The following is a 22301-nucleotide window of genomic DNA, read 5'->3' on the forward strand; positions in this document are numbered from 1 at the left end:
TCTGGCTCTGTGCAGACAGCTTAGAGCCTGGAGCTTGTTTCAGATTCTGTCTCCTCCTCCCTCTGCCCCTCCCCCACTTGAGCTCTCTCTCTTTCAAAAATAAATAAACATTAAAAAATTTTAAGAAATATTAAAAGCAAAGCTCTTTATCTTAAAAATCTTTGCAAAACCAGAAATGCAACTCCAGGCACAACACAAAGACCACTTAGCCTTTTCACCACTCCCCAAACCTCCTCCATTTATCTCAAAATGCTTTTAAGTATTGTAAAAATTCTAGCCTTAAGGGAGTAAGAGTTCTTCTGGGAAGAACTTGGATTCTTTCACTGTGCCTCTGAAAGGTAAACCTTTTACCTAGCCCTCCCTAGAATTCTTATTTAGGCCATCACTTTAAAATACCAACTTCAGAAAGGTATTTTTTTATCAAAAGATAAACAAAACCACAAAAGATTATTTGAAACTTAGAATAAAAAAATCACCTAATGTGCCTTCTCCACAAATACCCATCTCCTGATTAAAATTTTAAAGTGGAAACTTTAATGTCTGTGTTTATATGTTCATGACTGTCTATACATGTGTGCTGTTGATGTATGGTATTTTCTAACCCTGGATGGTACTGCCCAATTTAATTTATTAGAAAATTGTCTTAAAATTTTGCCCTGTATTATCAAGCAGCTAAAATTGAATTGTTATTATACATATTTTAACAATAAGGTTTAGTATCAACAGTGTACTTATGTATAACTGGAACTTGATTTTATCTCCTAAAAGTTAAAAAGTTAAAGAGAAAACTAAAAGTTTTCTTGAACTATTGGTCTGACTTTGATAAGAGATAATAAAGTGTTTTCTTTATTTTTTAAGCAATATGCCTAGAAAACAAAAATTTTGATAATTTGTCCTGTAAAAATAACTTTGTGTTTCATTTATTTATCAAGTCTTTGATTACTTAAGAAAACTGAGTCTTCTCTATTAAGAGAGCTAATAGGGTTTATGGGTTTGTGTTTTAAACTATTTCATTTTTTGTATTTGCTCTAAAATTTTTTTTAATGTTTATTTATTTTTGAGAGAGAAAAAGAGAGACAGGGTTTGAGTAGGGGAGGGGCAGAGAGAGAGGGAGACACATAATCTAAAGCAGGCTCCAGGCTCTGAGCTGTCAGCACAGAGCCTGACATGGAGCTAGAACTCAGGAACCATAAGACCATGACCTGAGCCAAAGTCCAAGATCATGACCTCAGGGAGCCACAGTCAGAAGCTTAACCAACTGACCCACCCAGGCACCCCTTCTGTATTTGACTGAGCTGAAGTTGGTTGCTTAACCGACTGAGCCACCCAGGCACCCATGTTTTAAAAACTGATATTTTTGACAAATTTCCCCCAAATCGAATTCTAAATGAAATCTTTGACATTGAGCCAACTTTGGGATTTTTTTAGAGGGTCCCTAGAACATATCAAAAGATTTGGTCTTTTTAAAAAAAGAGATGCTAAACTAATCAAGCTAGGAACCATTGTCAAAAAAGAATACTAAGCATTATTTACATTGTCTTTGTAGGTATATATGATAAATGTTCCAGAAATTGTATAACATTCCTAGAAATCTGGTATGTCCTAATAATGTTATCACTTGTAATTCTGATTACAATTACAATTACAATACTGTGTGTGTCACAGAAATAACCAAATTCCTTGTCAGCTACATTATAATGAATTTTCATCTGACCTTTAACATTGCCACTTTTAAGCCTTTGTCACTCACAGTTATTGTTTTACTTTGATGTTTTTGTAAAAGTGTTTCTGCAAAAGTGTTTCCACTTCAAAGAAATTCATGGAAAGGATTCTGTGTAAGTATTGTAAAAATTCTGGCCTTAAGGGAATAAGAGTCCTTCTGGGAAGAACTTGCATGCTTTCACTGTGCCTCTGAAAGGTAAACCTAGAATACATTTTCTGATAACTTGCAGATTATGCCACTGAAGTAACCAATTATAGAACTTCAATGGGGGAAAAACTGATGGCTTTGTAACATTGCTAACAAAAGATCAAAATCAACAAGAATTGATTACATAGGACTGATAAACTGATGAAGAGGACTTTAAATTTTTTTTTTCAACGTTTTTTATTTATTTTTGGGACAGAGAGAGACAGAGCATGAACGGGCGAGGGGCAGAGAGAGAGGGAGACACAGAATCGGAAACAGGCTCCAGGCTCTGAGCCATCAGCCCAGAGCCTGACGCGGGGCTCGAACTCACGGACCGCGAGATCGTGACCTGGCTGAAGTCGGACGCGTAACCGACTGCGCCACCCAGGCGCCCCAAGAGGACTTTAATTTTGACTCTGTTTAAATTACTGGTTCCTTACTCATGAGTTTTCCAGATCTCGGAAAAATTGTCCTCCTAAGCTATGACTGAGAGCACTTTAAGCAGAATATATCCTTATAAGCAAAGATGGATGAAATGTTTATCTTTTTCTCCCTACATGAACCCTTAAGAATTTGGAAACCCTCAGGGAGTTTTCTTAGTTTCATGGCAGAATACTTACTTGCCCAAGTTCTCTAAGAATCTGTTGTCCTTGTAACAACAGGACACAATTGGAAACATCAGTTATATTACCAAGGCTTTGAATGAAATATCCTATTTGGAGAATGATGTGCACAGACTCAGATAGGACCAGATAGCTTTAAGGAACTAAGGTTTATGTTATAGAGCTAATAAAACCTCTTAGAAAAATCAGTTTGGCACCTTGCTTACAAGGTTCCTAGCAGTCTTGCCAGGTGAATACAGTCACTTCTTGGCAGGTATAGAAACCTCAATATATTTGGAAAACCTTAGAAGAGAATAATTAACCTGAATCTACAGGTATTGCTGGTGAAGACAATGGCAAGTCACTGCCTTGATTTCCTTGCCTTGAGAGGCTTTTAAAAGTTCAATCTGAGATTTTTTATAAAAGGTTCCAGGGGTGCCTGGGCGGCTCAGTTGGGTGAGCATTCAACTCTTGATTTCAGCTCAGGTCATGATCTCACAGTCCCTGGGTTCAAGCCCCACATCAGGTTCTGCACTGTTAATGCTTGGAATTCTCTGTCTCTAACCCTCCCCACCCCCCATACTCTCACTCTCTCTCTCTCTCTCTCTCTCTCTCTCTCTCTCTCTCTCTCTGAAAATAAACTTTTAAAAGTTTGAGCAAAGCATATTTAAAAGAGCCTATATGATCAATCACCATTCTTGCTCCAATTGCATAAGTAATCGTGCCAAATTTATTAAAACCAGACTTAACCTGTGAACAAATTAGTCTTCCTATGTACTTAAGTAAATTACTTTAATAAAAATGGAATGATTGTAGAGACAAAAACTATGTTTGAGCAAAATACACCTTTGTGGATATCAAATTCTGGTGCTGGTAATTGTCTCTGAGATTTTGTTTTCTACCTATAAATTGGATTAGATTCTGAATTCTTCCACTTTTTCCGTTATTTGGCTACAACTCTCAAAATTTACATTTCAAGTTTCTCCTATCTTTTGACTTGGAATCACTGAGAACTAAAATTTCCCTTTTCCCTGAACCATGCAAGCTAGAGTTGGACAATTTGATACGAACTTCAGAGAAATCACAACAGTTTACATATGGACAGTTTTCATGCAGGTTGCTCAGTGACCACTTAGATCACCAAAGACATTCAAACTACAAACCAGGAATATCCGTCAGATTGTCTCTGCCAGCCCTCACGCCATCTGATGATGCTTCAAACTAGTCATCTAGAAATTTTCTCAACTACCTGGCTTCAGAACTCAGAAACTGGAATCATAGTCTGTCCCATTATTAACCATTTTCTTCTTTTGTTTCCATAAAAATGTCTCTTATTAAATACCCGATTACACCATAAAATTAACTTTGGGAGTCCACCTGTATCACCACCTCCTGAAAGGAAACACAAGTGCTTAAATGAACTCATCTATTCTCAGGACTAGGAGACTGCTCAAGTGAGATGGAGCAATCTATAACTCAACTTCTGGACAGTGAACCTTCTTGGTGAAGTTTTACACGTGAGACTGAAGGGGTTCAGAATGAGTCTTCCCAAAATGTGCCACTGTGGCATGTAGATTATTTTGAGCTTAAGACAATCAAGGCCCAAAAGACTGAGAAAGGGCTTTTCACCTCCCTATTAACTGCCTCTAAAAATTTAGATGCAGAGCCTGATCCAGGAAGAGAGCTATCAGAAAAGATAACTATAAAAATGATAGGCTAGGTGTGGTAAGCTGGGGGGAGCTCCACAGAGGCTGTATATTCAAATTCCTCTCTGTGTCCCACTGTCTCTGTGTGGCATGACAAACTTGTTTACTTAACTTTTGCCCTTCCCATCTTCCTATGAACTGTCCTTTTCCTCTGAAGACCCAGATCCCTACTTCCCTTCTCCTTGGTTAAGAATGGTGCTTAAGCCTCAATTGCTTGGCTATCCTTGAGCTTCTCATGCTTTTGTTGGTTTCCCTTTTGTACATTTTTTTTTTTTTTCATTTAACTACTAGACCCACCAAAAGAACCAGGGCAGGGGGATTTTTCCAACCCCTGCACATCTAAACATAGCTTTATATATTCCTTTCTTCCTTTGTTCAACAATTCATTCATTCATCCACAGTTTGGAGTGGAAAATAGTAAGGAAGAGAAATGGACAGGAAGATATGCTCATTTACAAGAAGAGTAAAAAAAAAAATCTATAGAAAGCAATGTAAAGTAAGACTGTCATTCTGTATTATGAACAAGGTAGTATCAAACTGCTAAAGCAAAACCACTCACTTGATCAAAGACTTGGATTTCTATTTACAAATCCCAGAGCTTTCTTAGGACTTTAAAGTAGGGCCAATATAATCAGAGTAAGACTATAAAGGTGTAATGCAGGATGTCTTTCCAACTCTAAGAAATGATTTCCAGTGGCTCTGAATAGCTAGACATCATCACTGTCCCTTGCTATTTCAAAAAAAAAATTATGTTCCAGTATGTTCTGTATTATGTGAATTTCATGTTCTGTTTCATGTGATACCTATAAGCTATTCTGTCCAAATTCCAATTCCAGCTTTTTATAATTTCAGCTGTGATCTACGGTTCATTCTGTTAAGACTTCTCCATAATCCCTCCGTTCCACATTATATATACACCTTCAGTGCTTCCTTCCCTCCCTCACATCCTAACACCTTCATTTAATCACTTCTTAATCATTTGCCTGAAAAGTAAACCCTCCAGTCACTTATTGTTTCCTTCCAGATGCTGCTGTGGAATGACTCCCCAAAGGCTTCACCTAACATTCCATCCATGTTCATCTGGCTGTGCAGACTGTGATTCCAGGACTCTAAAGCTTTTAAGCTCTTTCTTTCCAAGAAAACTCATAGCTAACACCATTATTTCCTCACAAAAACAGCTAACATCTGCAGTCTGAAACATCAAAACAAAGAAAAAAAAAACTGCACAGTTCTGCTAAAGTTGGATGCAAACTTTATCAGCCATTTTAGGCAATAAATCAATGTTCTCTTTTTTTCACTTTCCATTAAAAAATAAACCATGGTGGCTGATTTTCAATTTCCCCTCAGAGGAACAATTAACAAACAGGTTACATGCAATGACTAATTAGTCTTTATGCCCCCTAGCTAAGCAAACTAAGCTTCTATTTAAAAACATAATCTCTAACAAAATTTATCAGGTTGCTCAATAAAGTTTAATTTTATTCTGTACGTAAATAGTTCACTTTAGCAGCATTATTTATTCAATTTATTCAGGAAGCAAATACCCCAGCAAACTGCTTATTCTAAACTGATAGCATTCAATTTTTGTTAAAGTTATTCATCACAACTCTCATATTAATAAACTTGCATATAATTAAACTGTATTCTTAGAAAACAATTTTTAAGACTTTGATCTTTCTTGTTTTACAATCTTAGTTAATGTAGATTCTTTTTTAGAAATAAGGTCCCTAGAAGACTGAGACAAACTTCAAGCCTCCTCATTCCAGCTGTTTCCTGTATAGATCATAATGGCCTTTAGTTATGGGCAATTCCTTTAGATCAGTATTTCTCAAATTTTAACGTGCACGTGAATCCCCTGTAGAGCTTATTAAAGACAGTTTCTTGGGACCATCTCCAGAGATCATGATTCATTAGGTCAGGTTGGATCCATGAATTTGCCTTTCTAACCAGTTCACAGATAATGGTGATGCTATTGATCCAAGGACCACAAGTTGAGAGCCATGGGTCTAGTTTAAGACAACTTAAGAGAAAATCTGTATGATTATGCTTAAGAGCCCATCACCATCAACTACAAAATCCATAAAATCCCTCTACCAATGTAAAAATGATAAAAATTAAAATCACAATCTTTATACTAATATCCATTCTAAGCCCATAGTTTGAATAGCACTTTCTTAACCCCTTCCTTTCAAATACCATTATTTAATGTCTAAGTGGAAATGCTTTATCTTCCCTCATCTGGACCATTACAAATCGGTCTTTTCAGCATATGACAGAGTAATATATGAAATTTTAAACCATAACACCAGAATCTCAAACAATTCTATAAATTCTCTTTATAAAGTGTGCAAGATATTTAAACATTTTTCTACCTGTCTTTAAAATTTTCAGTGATATTTAAAAATACCAATGATGATAGCATCTATGTATATTAGAGCACACTAAAAGAAACACACACACGCACACACAGTCATTTTTATGCTGAACAGCTTGAGAGAATGGGAGAAAGTTGTTCAGGAAAGACCTCAGGATTTGCTGCCCCCCACCACCAGGCCATCTGCCCTCTAGGGCATCTTTTTAGTCCTTGTGGAGGGAAACAGTTGGAACATCAATGGCCTGATTTACACAGGTTTGACGTAGCAAGAGTATGTCCTACTGTCCAAAGTGATACAACAGATTCAATAACTTATGGAAGTCATTTCAAAGTTTCAAATAATATCCTGAAATCCCAAAGATACTCAAACATATCAGTAGAATAAGCCAAGAAATCAACTACAAGGTAGGCAGGGTAAACAAGCAGATATTATAGGAGATTCTATCCTATTTGACGCCTTCTCCCAGATGCCCACTTTTTAAGTGGCTTCTCCCAGTTCTTCTTATATCAATCTCAAATACAATATTCTTAATTGCTCCAGGTCCTTAATTCTCTTTGCCCAGCTCATCATTTCCATCCTCCCTAGTTAGAGTGTTCTAATTAAAAAAAAAAAAATCAAAGTTTTAATATACCACAATTTACCCAATATTAATAAATACGAACTTACATACATCCATAGCCTTAAACCTACATACATGGGGACGTACATTCATACACTCGCAAACACGTTTGGACATGGATGGGATGATTTTCAGTGAGTAGATATACAAGCCCGTGATTGATAAACCTATTCACAGGAACAAGCTCATGAGCTATGTTTGTCTTCATGAAAATTAGAGCAACTAAAGTGTATTGATACTTGGAAAACATTCAAATGTTTAGCTAATTACAATGAACAAATTATAAACTAGGGTTCTAATAAAGTATTTTATGTGTTGATGGGGATGTTAAAGCCAAAATGTGAAAAATAAAACACACACCCCATAGACCAAATTTAATTATACCCTGCCACAACTGAAATACAAATATCAAAACTATCTAAGAATAGGATCAGTTTTTCTGATTTCCAGCTTTTGTAGTTTTTATAGTATATGAGAATTGTGTAGTTCATTAAAGATTAGGCACAAATTTGATTTTGCACACAGTGTTTCCTTCCTGGGAATTAATGACATACCTATATTCTAGCATGTCCCAGAGCATTTTAATTATTCCAGACTCTCTAAAAAAGTTCTTGGCATTCACTTTCTACTATCCATGTTGGTTTAACAGATTAGGTCTCCAACTACATTATGAATCAGAAACAGAAGAAAGTTATTACATGTAACTTGAGTAATTAATTCATCTGATACCAAGGTTTACCTGTGGCTTCATCAAAACTAGCTAACCAGGACTTCCTACAAAATGTATGACAAAAATAATTTTTATTTTCCTTTTCCAACAGTTGAAAAAGAAGCTCCTGGTCTTCTCTTCCTTTTCTTTTTTAGTAAAAGAACAAGTGGCATATCAAAACTCATAGGGCTTATGGCTTCCTCAGAAGTGGATGGCGCAGCATCACAGCTCAATGTTCCCAAGGAGCCAAGTCCGCCCAGTGGCAAGAAGAAATGAGGAAATACAGACACAGGCCACCCCACATTCTGCACTTCAGCATGGGTTTTAGAATTGCTGAGCAGAAATTGAGGACAGAAAAGTCACTTGAAACAAGTGCAATCTTTAATGGTGTAAATTCAACTCAAATGTCCAGTCACAACATGACTGGTTCCTGAGCTCTTCATTTCTCAAATGGAAGTATCCTGAAGTTCTCTTAGGGACACATTGTAGAGCTAGAACTGTGTTGTCATTATTTTTTTATCACTCCATTATCTTTTTTATTCTGTGATCAGTTATATACAATTTGTTTCATTATCTTTACATTTGTATTTGTTTGTGTCCAATAGAAAATTCTTGTTTCCTATGCTTCCAACAACCCAGGTCTTATTAATAAAGTTTTTATTAACCTCACAATAGCACTTTAGCACATATTAGGGGATTGAGTTTTTTTTTTTTTAATTTCACTTATTGTATTATAGTGTGGTTTTACTCTACACACTGTGGTTTAGATGACCACTTAGACCAAAGAATAAAGACGCCAATGGTTGAAGGAAATAGATTTCTTTTTTCCAACAGAACTTATTCAGAAATTTTCAATAGGTGTGTGAGGTCTGCATACATAATATTTGGTATGTATACAATGCCTTTTGTATAAATCTGACCTTTTTGGTATGACTTTAAGTCAACTGTACCTGTCCCAAGTTTAAGGCACTTATTAAGAAACTAAGAAAGGATCTATTTCTCAGAAATATCCTATAACACCATTTACCCGAGTACAGAGGAAAAAGAAGGGCTGATGTGAGGTACAGAGTGAAAAAGGGTTGTCAAAGTTTAACAAAGAACAGTGGCATCATTTTAAAGAGTCTGAATAACTTCTCCCTAAAATAACAGTGATTCATTCACATTCATCTACCTCAGATTTTCAAAATTGGGTCTCAAAATGAATAAGGCAGGGTAAGCTATATCATCCTAAGTCATTTGTAACCAAGTGCAGTTCCCTTCCTTAAAGTGATTGATTAATCTAGAACATTACCTAGTCTGTTAAACAAAAAGAAGTTACAGTAAATGAGTACAAAATAATTTTCTTGTAACTCAAGTTCCTCCTGGTCTTAATATGCTTAATACTAGTCTTCATACGCTGGCATGATGTAGCATAAGAAACTCTGGCTTTGGAACCTGTTACAGGTTCAAGTCCAGTACTGCTACGAGTTATGTGACCCGCAGAGATTTTTATTAACTCTACGAGCCTCCCTTTCCTCACATTAAAAGTAAGCAAAACAGGATCTTCTTCGTGCAAATATGAGTTCAGAAGTTAAGTAAAGCCTTTAGCAAAGTCATTGGCATAAGTTCTGTATGTGGTAGGAATGGTTGCTATTATTATTGTTGTGTAAATTCCCAAACTCTTGTCAATAATACTCTATTAACAGTTAATGTAGCACTTTATAGCTCATGTGTTCTTCCATTTGTTCCATTCAATAAGTTAGTTGCAAATCTAGAGCAGGTATGCTAAAATACTATTGACCCTAAATCATACTTTTTGATTAAGGGAAATGATTGGCATTCTATTTAACAAGTTATCACTATTCTTTTCTCCCCAAAAGGTCACTATCTGTATACATTCTTCAAAAAGCAAATAGATACTTAAGAGATCTAGCTCTCTAGAGATGAATATTTACACAGGCTTATGTTCCATTTCCTTTAGCTCAAGTTTTTCTTTCAATATTTTCTAGAGCATACATTTAGCAGAATTATATTAAATATTAAAATCTTGTCATAAGGGAACAGGGACTAAGTGATAGCAGACATTCATGAGTGAAAGTCTGAATAACTACAGCTGTTTCTCCACAGGTCTTGCAAATTTCTTTTAAACACAGCCCTAAAACCTAGGCAAACAGAACTCCAAATTGCCCTAAGCTTTTATGTTTGACCAGGTCCACAGCTTTCTATAAAATGTAAGGTTTGAACTGTGCCATAGGCAGTTTTAAAAATCTGAGAATTCTCAGTCCTTAAATCAAAATTCTCAGAAAGTAGAAATTGTGTCTAAGTAAAATAAGATTCATATTTTGACTTCAACATTAACCTATGTGATCAGCTTCTATTTCACAGTGAAATAAATACAGATTGAGGAAAGAATTTAAAAAGTGAATGCCAGACTCTGTACACTCAGTGGGTTACAGATGTATGAAAGTGGTGGCAGAGAGCCACTCCACTTCCTTCAAGATCCAAAAACATTTGGAAGGAAGCCCCAGAAGGAAAGACGTCTGACAGACATGTTCTCTTTGGGGTTTCCTGCCTCCTTTTTTGCCAAGCTTCCTAGACCCCTTCGCTTGTTAATAAAGTTCACCAAAAAGACTTTATGAAATGCTGATTTCATAGAGTGAAACTTATATTAAAGGCGTTTTTATGTAGTCGAAGTTTCCTGCCATCTGCATTTCCGTACTTCACAAATCCAAGGAAGCGTGACTTGGAAAGTTAACGAGCCTAAGGTGACATTTGATGCGCTTACTATCAGTGGGATATTCAGCCCAAACACTGAATCCAAAACCAGAGACCATGGCTTAGACACTGCAATAGAGAAGCTGCTTCACCCTAAGGGTATCATTATACCCCTCAATGTTTCTACTCCTTTTCCCATAAAATGGAATCCTGAGAAGATTCATATTGTACACCGTGTGAATTAACTCAGTAAAAACAGATATGGAAAGTAAATGAAAAGCTAGATTCTACTTTCTCTGACCTTCACAGTGATAGGAGAGAAAACACAGGTTTTTCAAAACTTCCAAATTTAGCACCTGGATTTAAAAATACACATTATAGTCCAATATGGAAAATACAGAACTAAAACTACTAATTCTAGTCTACAAAAATAACATCTTTTATATAATTAAACACATACTCTTGCCCATCAGAATGTCAGTTAATTTGGCTGAAAGCAGCTGAAGTTTGTATTATGGATATTTGCTGTATTTAACATATAGAAACTATTTTGGTCTATAGACATTTTTAAAGGATCTGAGTATTTAGATCTCCTGAATAACAGAAAGGTAAATAAAACATAGCTTCATCTCTTGAGAAGATCTCACTCTAGCACTAAAAAAATATTACATGTTTAATGCCTAGATATTTTAATCATTTCAAACATATTTGGTAGGGAACTCTACTTCAATGAGGAAAACAAACATGAGTCCACTAAGTACTATACAGAAATTGGGTCTGGCAGAAAGAGAGGCAAGAGACACAAGCCAAACACTCAAAAGAGTCACCACTTGCAAAGGTGAGCATCCATTTTCAAATCAAACATGAAAAAAAAATTAATAAATAGATTTTCAAGATTAGGGGCCTGTCAATTATTTTTTTCCTATAAGAGACAATAGATAAGATAGATGGTACAGATACAGGTTGATATGTATACATTCACACACATCACTATTCATACCTTAATGAATAACTCTCCATGAATTAATGATATTAATTCTGCCAGTATATTTTCAACCATCTTATTCTGACCAGGAAGTTCTTCCATCTATCCGAATCCCATTTGACCTTCCATCTACCTCCAACACAAAGACTATTATCATCATCACTGACTCCCCCTGTGCTGCATTAGAACATATTTACAGGCTTGTGTTTTTAACTGAGTTGTAAGAAAGGAATGCAGGAAAAAGAGTGATTCAAATAAAAAGCAGGATGAAGAAATGAGCTTTCAGAAGAAGATAGCAATGAAAAATGAAAATGTGGCCTGAATAGTGCCCTTGGGACAGAAGCTCTAGTGGTTCTACTTCCCCTTCCTGCCCACCATGGTCCTAACCACCTTGCCAGCATCAGAGAGCCAGAGCACAGCCCTTCCTCTCTCTGAATCAGGGAAGGAAATACCGGCTTCTCTCATCAAAATCATGTTCAGAACTCACAGCTCTGGTCCCTTCATCACTGTGTAGAAACAATAGTTTTGTTTATACTTTATATTTTTCAGAGAGCCTTTCTACTAGTGGGCTTTCCATTACATTATTACTAGGCTTTCCTATAAACTATATGAAAAAGGTTTAAAAATATAAACATCTATAAACTTGAATAATGTTCTAAGTTATCTTCACACAAAAGTCTCTTTATATAAAGTCTGATTTTAGAATGAATGTTTTGGAAACAGGATATGCCAGCCAGTATTATTTTCTGAAGAAAATACAAAAATGTCCCCATCAACATGGGCAGATGTGGGATAAATGCAACAACACCTGAGTGTTCACTCAGGAATGAATTCTGATTACTCAGAAAATATCATCCAAAGGGGAAGATAGCAAATTTCTGGTAATTTAAAGACAACTCCTTCTTACTGCTAATTACCATTAGGTTCTATATTGTTCAAAATATGCCAATGTTCAGAAATGTCCTAGGTGATCTCATTAAAGCATCCCCATGTAATTGTCCATCAAGAATTTAAAATACATATTTATATCCATCAGGACAGTAAGATAATCTGGACGCCCAAGGCAGCCACATAGACAAATAAAGAGTGCACATCGTGCTTAAGGCATTTCTATGTCCTTAACTTTTAAATGTAGCCTTGACCCAACAAAATACTTCCAGAGAATAAAGTCTGCTCACCTGTGCAGAAGCCAATCTGCATCTCCCACTTAGACTAACAACAGAGAGACCTGCGGGAGGAAACCAGAATTCTGCATGTTGCTTTTATTATTAGGGCTTTAAGCAGGCTGGACGATCACTTTCAAATCAGAATTACTGTTAAAAACAATATTCCCCAAATATATGACTTTGCTTTATCTCCTTTAATATGATCTGCTACATGAAAGTGACCCATAAAGTTACAGTGCTGCACAGTCTAGCCCCTTAGTTGATTAGGAAAACTAAAAAAGAAACAAAAATAAAAGCTAAACTTGGAAAGGGATAGTCAAGGAAAGAAGAAAGGGTCAGGGAAAGTTACAGCTCAGAGTGAATAAGCATAAAGAAAGCCAGAAGACTTGGAGGAGCTCACAGCTAATGAAAAAAACAAGAACACAGAGTGGGGGGAGGGAAGGATGTGAAAGCCAGCTGGAATAAGAGAAAGCAAGAAATACAGGAGCCAACAGAAATCCAAGGACACAAAGTATTGGAGATTGAAGGGAACAGGAAATTTATTGGAAACCAAGTTGTTTTTCCTTTTGTATCCAATGCAATTCTATTCCAGGCAGAACTCTAGTCTCAACCTCAAAGAGGGCAGAAGGGAAGTTGAAACTCATAGGAGTCTTTCATGGACAGGAGCCAGGAGCTCTGGAAAGATAGACCAGAGAAAACATGATATGACAGCAGACCCTCTGAAAGCAGATGCAGCGATACAGCAGTGGCAGCCTCACCCAGCACAGTATTTGCAAAAATAAACCAACATCAACAATAACAACAAAAGAATGTAAAAACAGTGATGGTGTGGCTCCACCTCAGAGCTACGGAATCAGAATTTCTGGGACATTTGATAAAACACCTCAGGTGACTCCTATCACCAGAAAAGTTTAGGAAACACTGATATAGGAGGAAAAATCAGGGGCTCTGCAACCACAGCTGCCTGAATTCAATTCCCAGCTCTGCTATTCACTAGTTGTGCACCACGAACAACTTATTTTACCCTTCTGCATCCTAATTATTCAGTTCATAAAATGGATTGTTGGAAGGATTAAAGGAGTTATTGTATGCAAAGCAGTTAGTACCTAGTACATATTGAATACTCCACAGTAGTAGCTATATAAATTAAAAAGCGTTCTGAATACAGAACTCATACAAAATATTGTATCTTAATTAAAAAAATATGAGAAATATATATAAAAGCTGCATCTTGGATGTGGGATGTATGGAATGAAGTATCCATAGAAGCATCCTTCCCAATGGTACAGAGACCAAGCCACAACCATCAGGGTTTCTGTTCTTGATCTCAGCATTCATTCACCAGCCAGGCATTTCCCTTCAGGAATCAACATGTGAACAACCTTGACAAAAAGGTTTTTGTTTTTGTTTTTTTTCAAAACCACATGTAAGTCAATTCAAACTAAAGGGGACTCCAAGATGTGCAGTCTCCATGCTCGAGAGATGAGGACTCTCTCAAAATGCAATAAATCCAGGTCCTGACGGATGCCAAGATACCCAAAGAGAACCACATCCATCAAAAGACTGTTGAGGATCAAACACGTGATGACCCACTTTATTTTACAATACTGTTTCTTGGGTCATTCCCCAAAAAATTATTCCCAACAACCATCTACTTCTTCTGTAGAACCCCACATAGTTCTCTGCCTTTCTCGTTATGTGAAGACTCAAGCCTCATAAGTTTTCCATCTGGAAACAGCTCTGTAATAACAAACTCCACTATATTCATAACCTCTGAACTGAACATTCCCATCATCTTATGGCCTCAAATGAAGCCTTGATCACTAGTGTGGAAAGCATCAGACCTAGAACCCTCTCACATAGAGACTGCTTAGTTTCCTACACCTTGCTAGTGACCAAAAGTATGGATGGCATCTTTGGTTTCTATTACTTCCTGAAAATTGTTGCACTTTTTTACTCCTATAAAAACTCCTGCTCCTTTGAGATCCATGTGATTGGGCTATACTGTCCTTCATCTCTGTTTGAGGACTTGTATCCCTTATCTACCAAAGCCAGGAGAACTTAGTTTTCTATTGTTCCCTTATCCCCACATTTTGAGATTGTTCTGCAGCGTGTTCAAGGTCCTGGTGAACCTGCCATCCACTATTCGACTTCCACTGAAATTTACTGAGTTAACTTCATCTGAGCCATTAAATCGCATGGCCATACAAAGGGCTCATCACTGCTTGTGACTGTTCACTTTATAAGCTTCTGATCACAAATATGTGTATTTTCAACTTTCTAATTTTGTTGTGCCCATGAGTAAAGTCTTTGGCTTCATCAGTAATACAAGTCTTTGGACTCTACTTCCACCTACCTGTCAGAGATCTTATGTTAACCAAAACAGTCTTGAGAACGGCCATATACCTGGTAACGTGCTATGCAAGGAGCCATGGTGTAATAATGAAACAGACTTTTGCTAAAGATGAACGAGTTCACTCTGTGAAGTACATATTTTGTTCCAAACAATCATACTGATTTAAATATCAAGTAATAATACTAAAAAGTATAAACAGCCTCAGAGATAAAAACTATAAAGTGGTGAGGCTGGCAGACGTGGCAGACAGGAAAAACACATCAACAGTCACAGAAAGTCACTTACTGAAAGGTAAAGACTATCAGGTAAGCAGCTTATAAGAGACATTTAAAGCAAAATGATAGAGAAATGAGAGTGCCTCAAGACACTTCACATGTTTTGAAAAAGACTAACATTACATGAGCTAAACATTCAAATAAGGAAAATGAAAATGTTAATTCAAAAACACAGAAGTAGACTTTTTTTTTTTTCAAGAAATAGAAATTAGTTTTTGGCACATCATACCTATGCACAAAGATACAAACATATACATGTAGACAAGAGGATCAACAAACCTACAAAATACTTTTCAAATGAACTAATAAAATACGTGGATTTCCAGAAAGGCTTAAGAATTGACAAAAAGAATGAAACAGAAATAATGCAATGCAAAGGATTAAAAAGAAAAGGTTCATGACAAAAATATGTTTACAAACCTCACGCCCATAAAATCAAAGATTTGAGATAAACATATCAATAGACAAAATATTATAAAGGGATTATCCATATAATCATTCATTGATTTATTGAAAAATTTCACTGAACTATGTCACACATAAATAAGTAGTATATTGTTTTTCTAAAGCCAGATACTGAAGTTGAGCATAATTTTCTTTTAAAATCTTTCAGGGGCGCCTGGGTGGCTCAGTCGGTTAGGCGTCCGACTTCAGCTCAGGTCATGATCTCATGGTCCGTGAGTTCGAGCCCCGCATCGGGCTCTGTGCTGACAGCTCAGAGCCTGGAGCCTGCTTCGGATTCTGTGTCTCCCTCTCTCTCTGACCCTCCCCCGTTCATGCTCTGTCTCTGTCTCAAAAATAAAATCTTTCATAATTTTTATTTATAGTGAAAACCATTGGAATAGTCTATTTTTCCATAAAGTATGATTTTTTCCTGAAGCATCCAATCATCTTTTTATTGCTTTTTTTCTTTTTGAACTTTAAGTTGTTACTCTATACAAATATCCAGCTATAAGTAAGTTCTGTGAATCTAATGTAAGCATTGCAACTATAGTTAATAATACTGTATTGGGGCACCTGGGTGGCTCAGTCGGCTGAGCATATGACCTCAGCTCAGGTCATGATCTCACCGTTTGTGGGTTCAAGCCCCACATTGGGCTCTGTGCTGAAAGCTCAGAGCCTGGAGCCTGCTTCGGACTCTGTGTCTCCCTCTCTCTCTCTGCCCCTCCCCTGCTCACGCTCTGTCTCTCCCTCTCTCTCAAAAATAAACATAAAAAAAATTTAATAATCCCAGGATGTGTGTTGGTATCTTATAGATAGCAGCTAAGAGTATAGTAAAAACAGTATATAATTAACAAGCTATTGCAGGGGGAAATTAATAATAATAGGTCATTTCAAAAGAAGCTATAAGAGGAGAAAAAGGGGGAAGGAGTCAAAGTGGAAGGGAAAAAAAGAAGGAAAAACACTTGAGACAAATAAAAGAAAAAAAAGTGAAATGGAATTTTTTTTCTCTTCTGAAAATTCCTCCCTAGTCCTAAGATATTTAGTAAATGTGCTAACAACTGCATAGATGCAAACTAAAAAGCATGCAGTCACATTATCCTCTGCTTAAATTTAAGCAGAAATATATTCAGTTTAAAATTCTAGAGAAATTTGAACACCAAATCCTTTCTTTGAATCACAATTTTTGCAGAGAGCCAATGTAACTTAAAGGAATCAGGATATGATGTACAATAACTATAAAGTTAATGTCACATAATCTACAATTTTGCTTTTATGCATCTAATACATTTAAAATCATCTGAATTGGAATTTAGATTGTTCAGAATTTTATTGTCACATGGGTTATTAACATATGAAGAAACTGAGGCACCTGGGTGGCTCAGTGTTAAGGGTCTGACTTCAGCGCAGGTCATGATCTCACCCTTTGGGAGTTCGAGCCCTGCATCGGGCTCTGCACTGACATTGCAGAGCTTCTTGGGATTCTCTCTCCCTCCCTCTCTCTCTGCCCCACCACGCCTGACTCTCTGACTCTCTCTCTCTCATAATAAATAAACTTTCAAAAAAAAATAAAAAAAATAATATAAGAAGAAATTTAGATACTGCTTATGTAGCACTTGGAAACCAAAAAGGAATTGCTTTCCCAGGTTACATTTGATTTGATCACACTGAATCAAAACCTTGAAACATACCAATTAAGCCAGTTTCTTCACACCCATTTTAAGAGACACACATAGGAAATCAAACAGGCCTTACGAGATACCTTGAACCATAGAATGATCTATTTTAACAGCCTCCTCTATTGAAAGTCTTCTGTAAAACCAAATCCATTAGCAAAATATTAGAAACTCAAAGAATTTAATTAGTGGAGCTGTGGTACAGTAAGCTTTTCATTTACAATGACCCATTTTGTATTTGATAATAAATTGTGAAACTTCCGATGTATGTATACTTACACATACACACACTCAATATTTATTTTTAATCCTAATAATTTATCAGGGATACATTATTACCACTCATGTGTAAATGGAAATTTTAAGATCTAGCCAGGATATCGCCTACACAAAATCACAGAATGACTTGGTAGCAGAAAAAGATCTAGGTTTCCAATCTTCTATTGCCTAGCGCAGGATTCTTTCAAAACACAACATTCTATGTGTCCCAACTGTTATCAAATTGTTTCAAATCACAGGGGCCCTGCTCATCATTCTGTCTGCCAGATTTTATGGTGAACAAATGATAAAGCATTCTGCTGTCTCTGTACAAACCCCAGAATCCATTTTCAAGTCTCCTCCCCATCAAACCTGAGTAGCCTCTATGAGATGAAGAGGTAAGACCCAAACAGTAATATCCGTCTTCTATCACTAAGACCAAACTGTATTGACACCAAGTATTCATTCTTCTAACATTAGCATTCATTTAACTAATATTTATCATTGAACTGTGATGTATCCATCATTGACCTGGCAAGTGCTAACAAGTATTTCATGGTCCGCATAAGCATAAGAAAAACATCCATTCATTTGTTCATTCAAGAAGTATTTACTGGCCATTAAAAACTAACCATTCTGTTACTTGCTGAGAATGGTATATGTTTCCCTTACTTTTATAATGCTTTGAATCTGGTAGGGAACTAAACATCAAATAATCACAGAAATAAATATATAATTCATATTATATATGATGAATTGTGCACTAAGCAATATAGGATAGCAAGGGTTGCCTATCTTAAGAGTCTTGGCAAGATTTCATGGGAACACAATATTTGAGTGAAGATCTGAAGGGTGAAGAGAAGTTAATTCGCTGAAAAGAATCTTCCCAGCAGAAGAGAGAACGATCAAAGATCGTGGTTCCAGAAGAAACATTAAGAATGCAAAGAAGGTCACTGTGGCAAGAACAAAAGAATACCTCTAGATGGTGTTGCAAAGAGATGCAAAGAAAATACCATTTGAAGCTTCAGAGACACTTTAAAAGTTGTGGTATTCATTCCTAATAGTAATGGACATTCATAGAAGGCTGTAAAATGGGGGAACAGCAGGATTCTATTTGAAGTAGAGAACGTCTCCCAACTAGCCATACAAACAGTGGATTGAAGAAACCTCACTCGTTAATAGTCCACGAGAGATAATGCCATTTTAAAATTGGTAGCAGCAGTAAAGTTGGAAAAATATAGATGGATTTGAGAGAAAGTCAAGACATAAAATTGCAGGACTTAGTGATACTTTGGATGTAGGAAATGAAAATAAAGAGCTCTTGGTTTGTGGTTTATAGAAAGGAATGAACTGTGATGGGGTTCTTAGGAAATACTGGAGAAGTTCTGGAGATTAGGGAGGGAGAACACAAATCTAGTTTTGGAAATGCTGAGTCTGAATTGCTTTTCCAATTTGAAAATGATGATGTCAAATGAGCAGTTGAACGTGAGGACTGGAGTCTAAGAGGGAGATGGGGAAATAAATCTGGATAAATACACTATATATATATATATATATATATATATATATATATACACACACACACACACATACATACATACATACACATACACACACACACACAATACAAATAGTAACTGAAACTGTGAGTGTGGTAAGAAGTCATGAGGAACTGATCATTTCCCAGACTGGTAGAGGCCACTAAGTCAGGCTGGTTCCAGATTTAGGAACCACAGAGGTAGGCCTTAAAGCAGTTACAGGTGTTGTTAAACAGATGCCAAGGGAGGAGATCAATTGCAATGAGTGAAGTGTCAGGTGTCAGGTACCAGGTGTCAATGGTGCTGTGAGTTCAAATAAGATTTAAAAATTACAATTCAACAAGATTGGGACTAAAACATAATTATACATAAAGTGCCATGAGAGCACAGAAATGGGGCTTCAACTGTAGACAGGGCAAAGAGTTGGTCAAAGGAAGTGACATTTAAGCTGTGCTTGAAAAATGAATAGGAGTTTCCCAGGCAAAGCAATCAGGGGATAAAAGGGCAATATTTAGAGAACATATAGCTGTTTCTCATACTGCTAGTCATTTTCAATTACCTGCTTCCACATATTAACAGGGCAAAGTAGACATGCGCAGGTAGCAGCCTAGCCTCCATCATTGCCCCCACAAAATTAGAACGTAAGGGAGAGAAATACAATGTTAACATAGCAACAAAAGTGATGTAAAGTCTCAGAGTTAGGGAATAAAAATTAAGGATTCCTTATTATATAACAGACTGAATATGAAAGTTAACAGTTACAATAGATAAAAATCAAATTAGAATGCAGAAAAATTAAATAGACATGTAAACATACAAGAAGAATAACTTTCTCTTTTGTGAATTCTCAGCAACAGGCTTTGAACCAGATGACCGTGGCCATCTTTTAAGTAATCAGAAGCAATGTATCTTCTGATTGATTTTGAAGGAATCCACAAATGCTGAATTCTGATTTGTAGAAACAAGATTACAATTTCACATAAGGATACACTAAATGGAGAATACACTAAATGTAAAACTACAGGAAAAGGGATACCCAGTATTAGAATTGTTGATTTAAAGCCACATAGTAAAATTATGTTTACCTACTAAAATAATTAACACAAATTATTCTGTTTACAAGATGAACCAGGAATAAACATTTTGCATTCAGCAAGACAAAAAAGAGCTAAACCCTTAATACTGTTCCTTCCTTTGTCCACGGTTTAACATTCATATAAACAATGATCAATGTCACTACTTGCAAAATTTTACATTTTGACCTCTTTTAAAGGAAAAGCAAATATATATTTCTTTTTTACCTGCCATTTGAGAGTGCATTAGGCTGCAAACATGTGGATACTATTAAGTTGCCTGTTGTCTCAAAATAGGTATTCAGGAATCACATAGAAATAAATTTTGGTTTGAAATTGCTGTTATTTACAATGTTTTTTTTCAAGCTTATTCAAGTGTGTTCAAGCATAAATTGGGGGATAATTACTGGTACGACATTAGGGATAATTACTGGTACAACAGATAATTTCATTCTACCATTTTATCCTAGCCTTGTATGTTGGCTTCATTCCTTTTTCTGCCACAATTTTGACAAATGTGTCCTCTTTGTTCCACAGTACAGGAAAGGAAGTGAAAACAAAGGCACTGTCCCTGGAGGAATGCCTGCAGATAAGATTATATAATGGGTCCCCTCCAAGGGGAAAAACAGAAAAGAAACAGTTTCTTTTGGGGGACCAGGAGAAGGCCACAGGTAGGGATCTTGCTGGATCTGAGCTACAGAGGCGGGTCTACATGTTCACAGCACAGAGATGATGGGGAATCTTTTAAGAGGTGAGGCCTAACAAAACGGAACCGCTGCTGGAAGGGCCCTAGGGTGCGGTGGCTACAGAACAGGGACAGAGATCAGCTGGCAGTGTGCAAAAGGGTGGGGACACCCTGGGCCGCGAGGTAGTACCTGCGCAGGGTCAAGTGCCCCAGCCACTGAATCCCCGATCCAGAGATGCTCCCGGAGAAGCTGCTGGTAGCTGAGGCAGTGCTTCACCGCTGATGGCACATTCCCCATGGCGGGGCCTGGGACTGCAGACGGCGATGGGAGTGCTCCAGGAGCCTGGAGGAGAGGGATGCGGAGCGAGCGGCGCTGGCCCCGAGCGCGCCCCTCCGGGCCACGGGCGGAGAGCACCAGCCCTGCTCCGCGCACTGCGGCGGCGCCGAGAGGGTGGGGAGCGGACGGCAGCGGCGGCTGCGCCCGGGGCAGGGAGCTCGGGAGGCACCTGCGGCGGACGCCCCCAGCACTCGCAACCGGAGAAGAAAAGGAACTGTACCCACAGCTCCTCAAGTGTGGCGCGTTTTCCTTACTGCGCTCAGCGTGCGGGGCTATCTGCCCACGCCCCACTTACCGGCTTCTCACCTGGTTCAGATCCTAAGAGAAAGAAAGGGTGTAAATAAAAGGAAGGGCGCATGCGTTTTTGTGCCGGTGAGTTTGCTCAGTCCCAGCTGCAGACTTTCATGCTTAATGTGGGTTTCTCCAGCCTTGAACTCATTTGAGTTTCTGTTTGATGATAGTAAGCTCGATTTTAAAATATTTTGAGGGCATCCGCAAGGTAAAAACACCGTGTAATAAAGAAGAGAATATACAAAGTACAAAATTGGGGGAAATATCACAGATAACTTGGTAGGTCACCACACTGTCAGTAAACTGGTACTACAAGTTAAGCACCGAGATAGAATTGAGTAAGAGATACATGGCTCAAAATTATTAAAGCCCTAAAGGCTAAATTCGTTCGAACTGACTATGCTATACAAATCCTTGGGACATTGAGTAGGAGTACTCTTTGCTGTGGAGGGGATTGGGAAGATGGTCCTGGAACAGACCATTTCTGTACCTCCTCTCCTTTCACACAAGCACACTTACATCACCTGGACCCACTCTAAAACTTTTCAGAGTGGGTTCAGCAGCTTGAGAGTGACTAGACATTCATCAAGAACAGTCTTGTGCAAC

General features: G+C 37.3%; 1 protein-coding gene across 1 annotated transcript in view; it reads right to left on the reverse strand.

Moving 5' to 3' along the window:
* Positions 1 to 21452, reverse strand: part of HMGCLL1 (3-hydroxymethyl-3-methylglutaryl-CoA lyase like 1) — a 192306-nt gene extending 170854 nt beyond the window's left edge. The window contains exon 1 of the mRNA XM_030315732.1: positions 21258 to 21452. Within this exon, the coding sequence (XP_030171592.1) occupies positions 21258 to 21365 (108 nt within the window). The 5' untranslated portion in view covers positions 21366 to 21452. The remainder of the gene's footprint in view (positions 1 to 21257) is intronic.
* Between the last annotated feature and the right edge of the window lie 849 nt (positions 21453 to 22301).

The sequence above is a fragment of the Lynx canadensis genome, chromosome B2 (genome assembly GCF_007474595.2).
Source record: "Lynx canadensis isolate LIC74 chromosome B2, mLynCan4.pri.v2, whole genome shotgun sequence".
Classification (NCBI taxonomy): Eukaryota; Metazoa; Chordata; class Mammalia; order Carnivora; family Felidae; genus Lynx; species Lynx canadensis.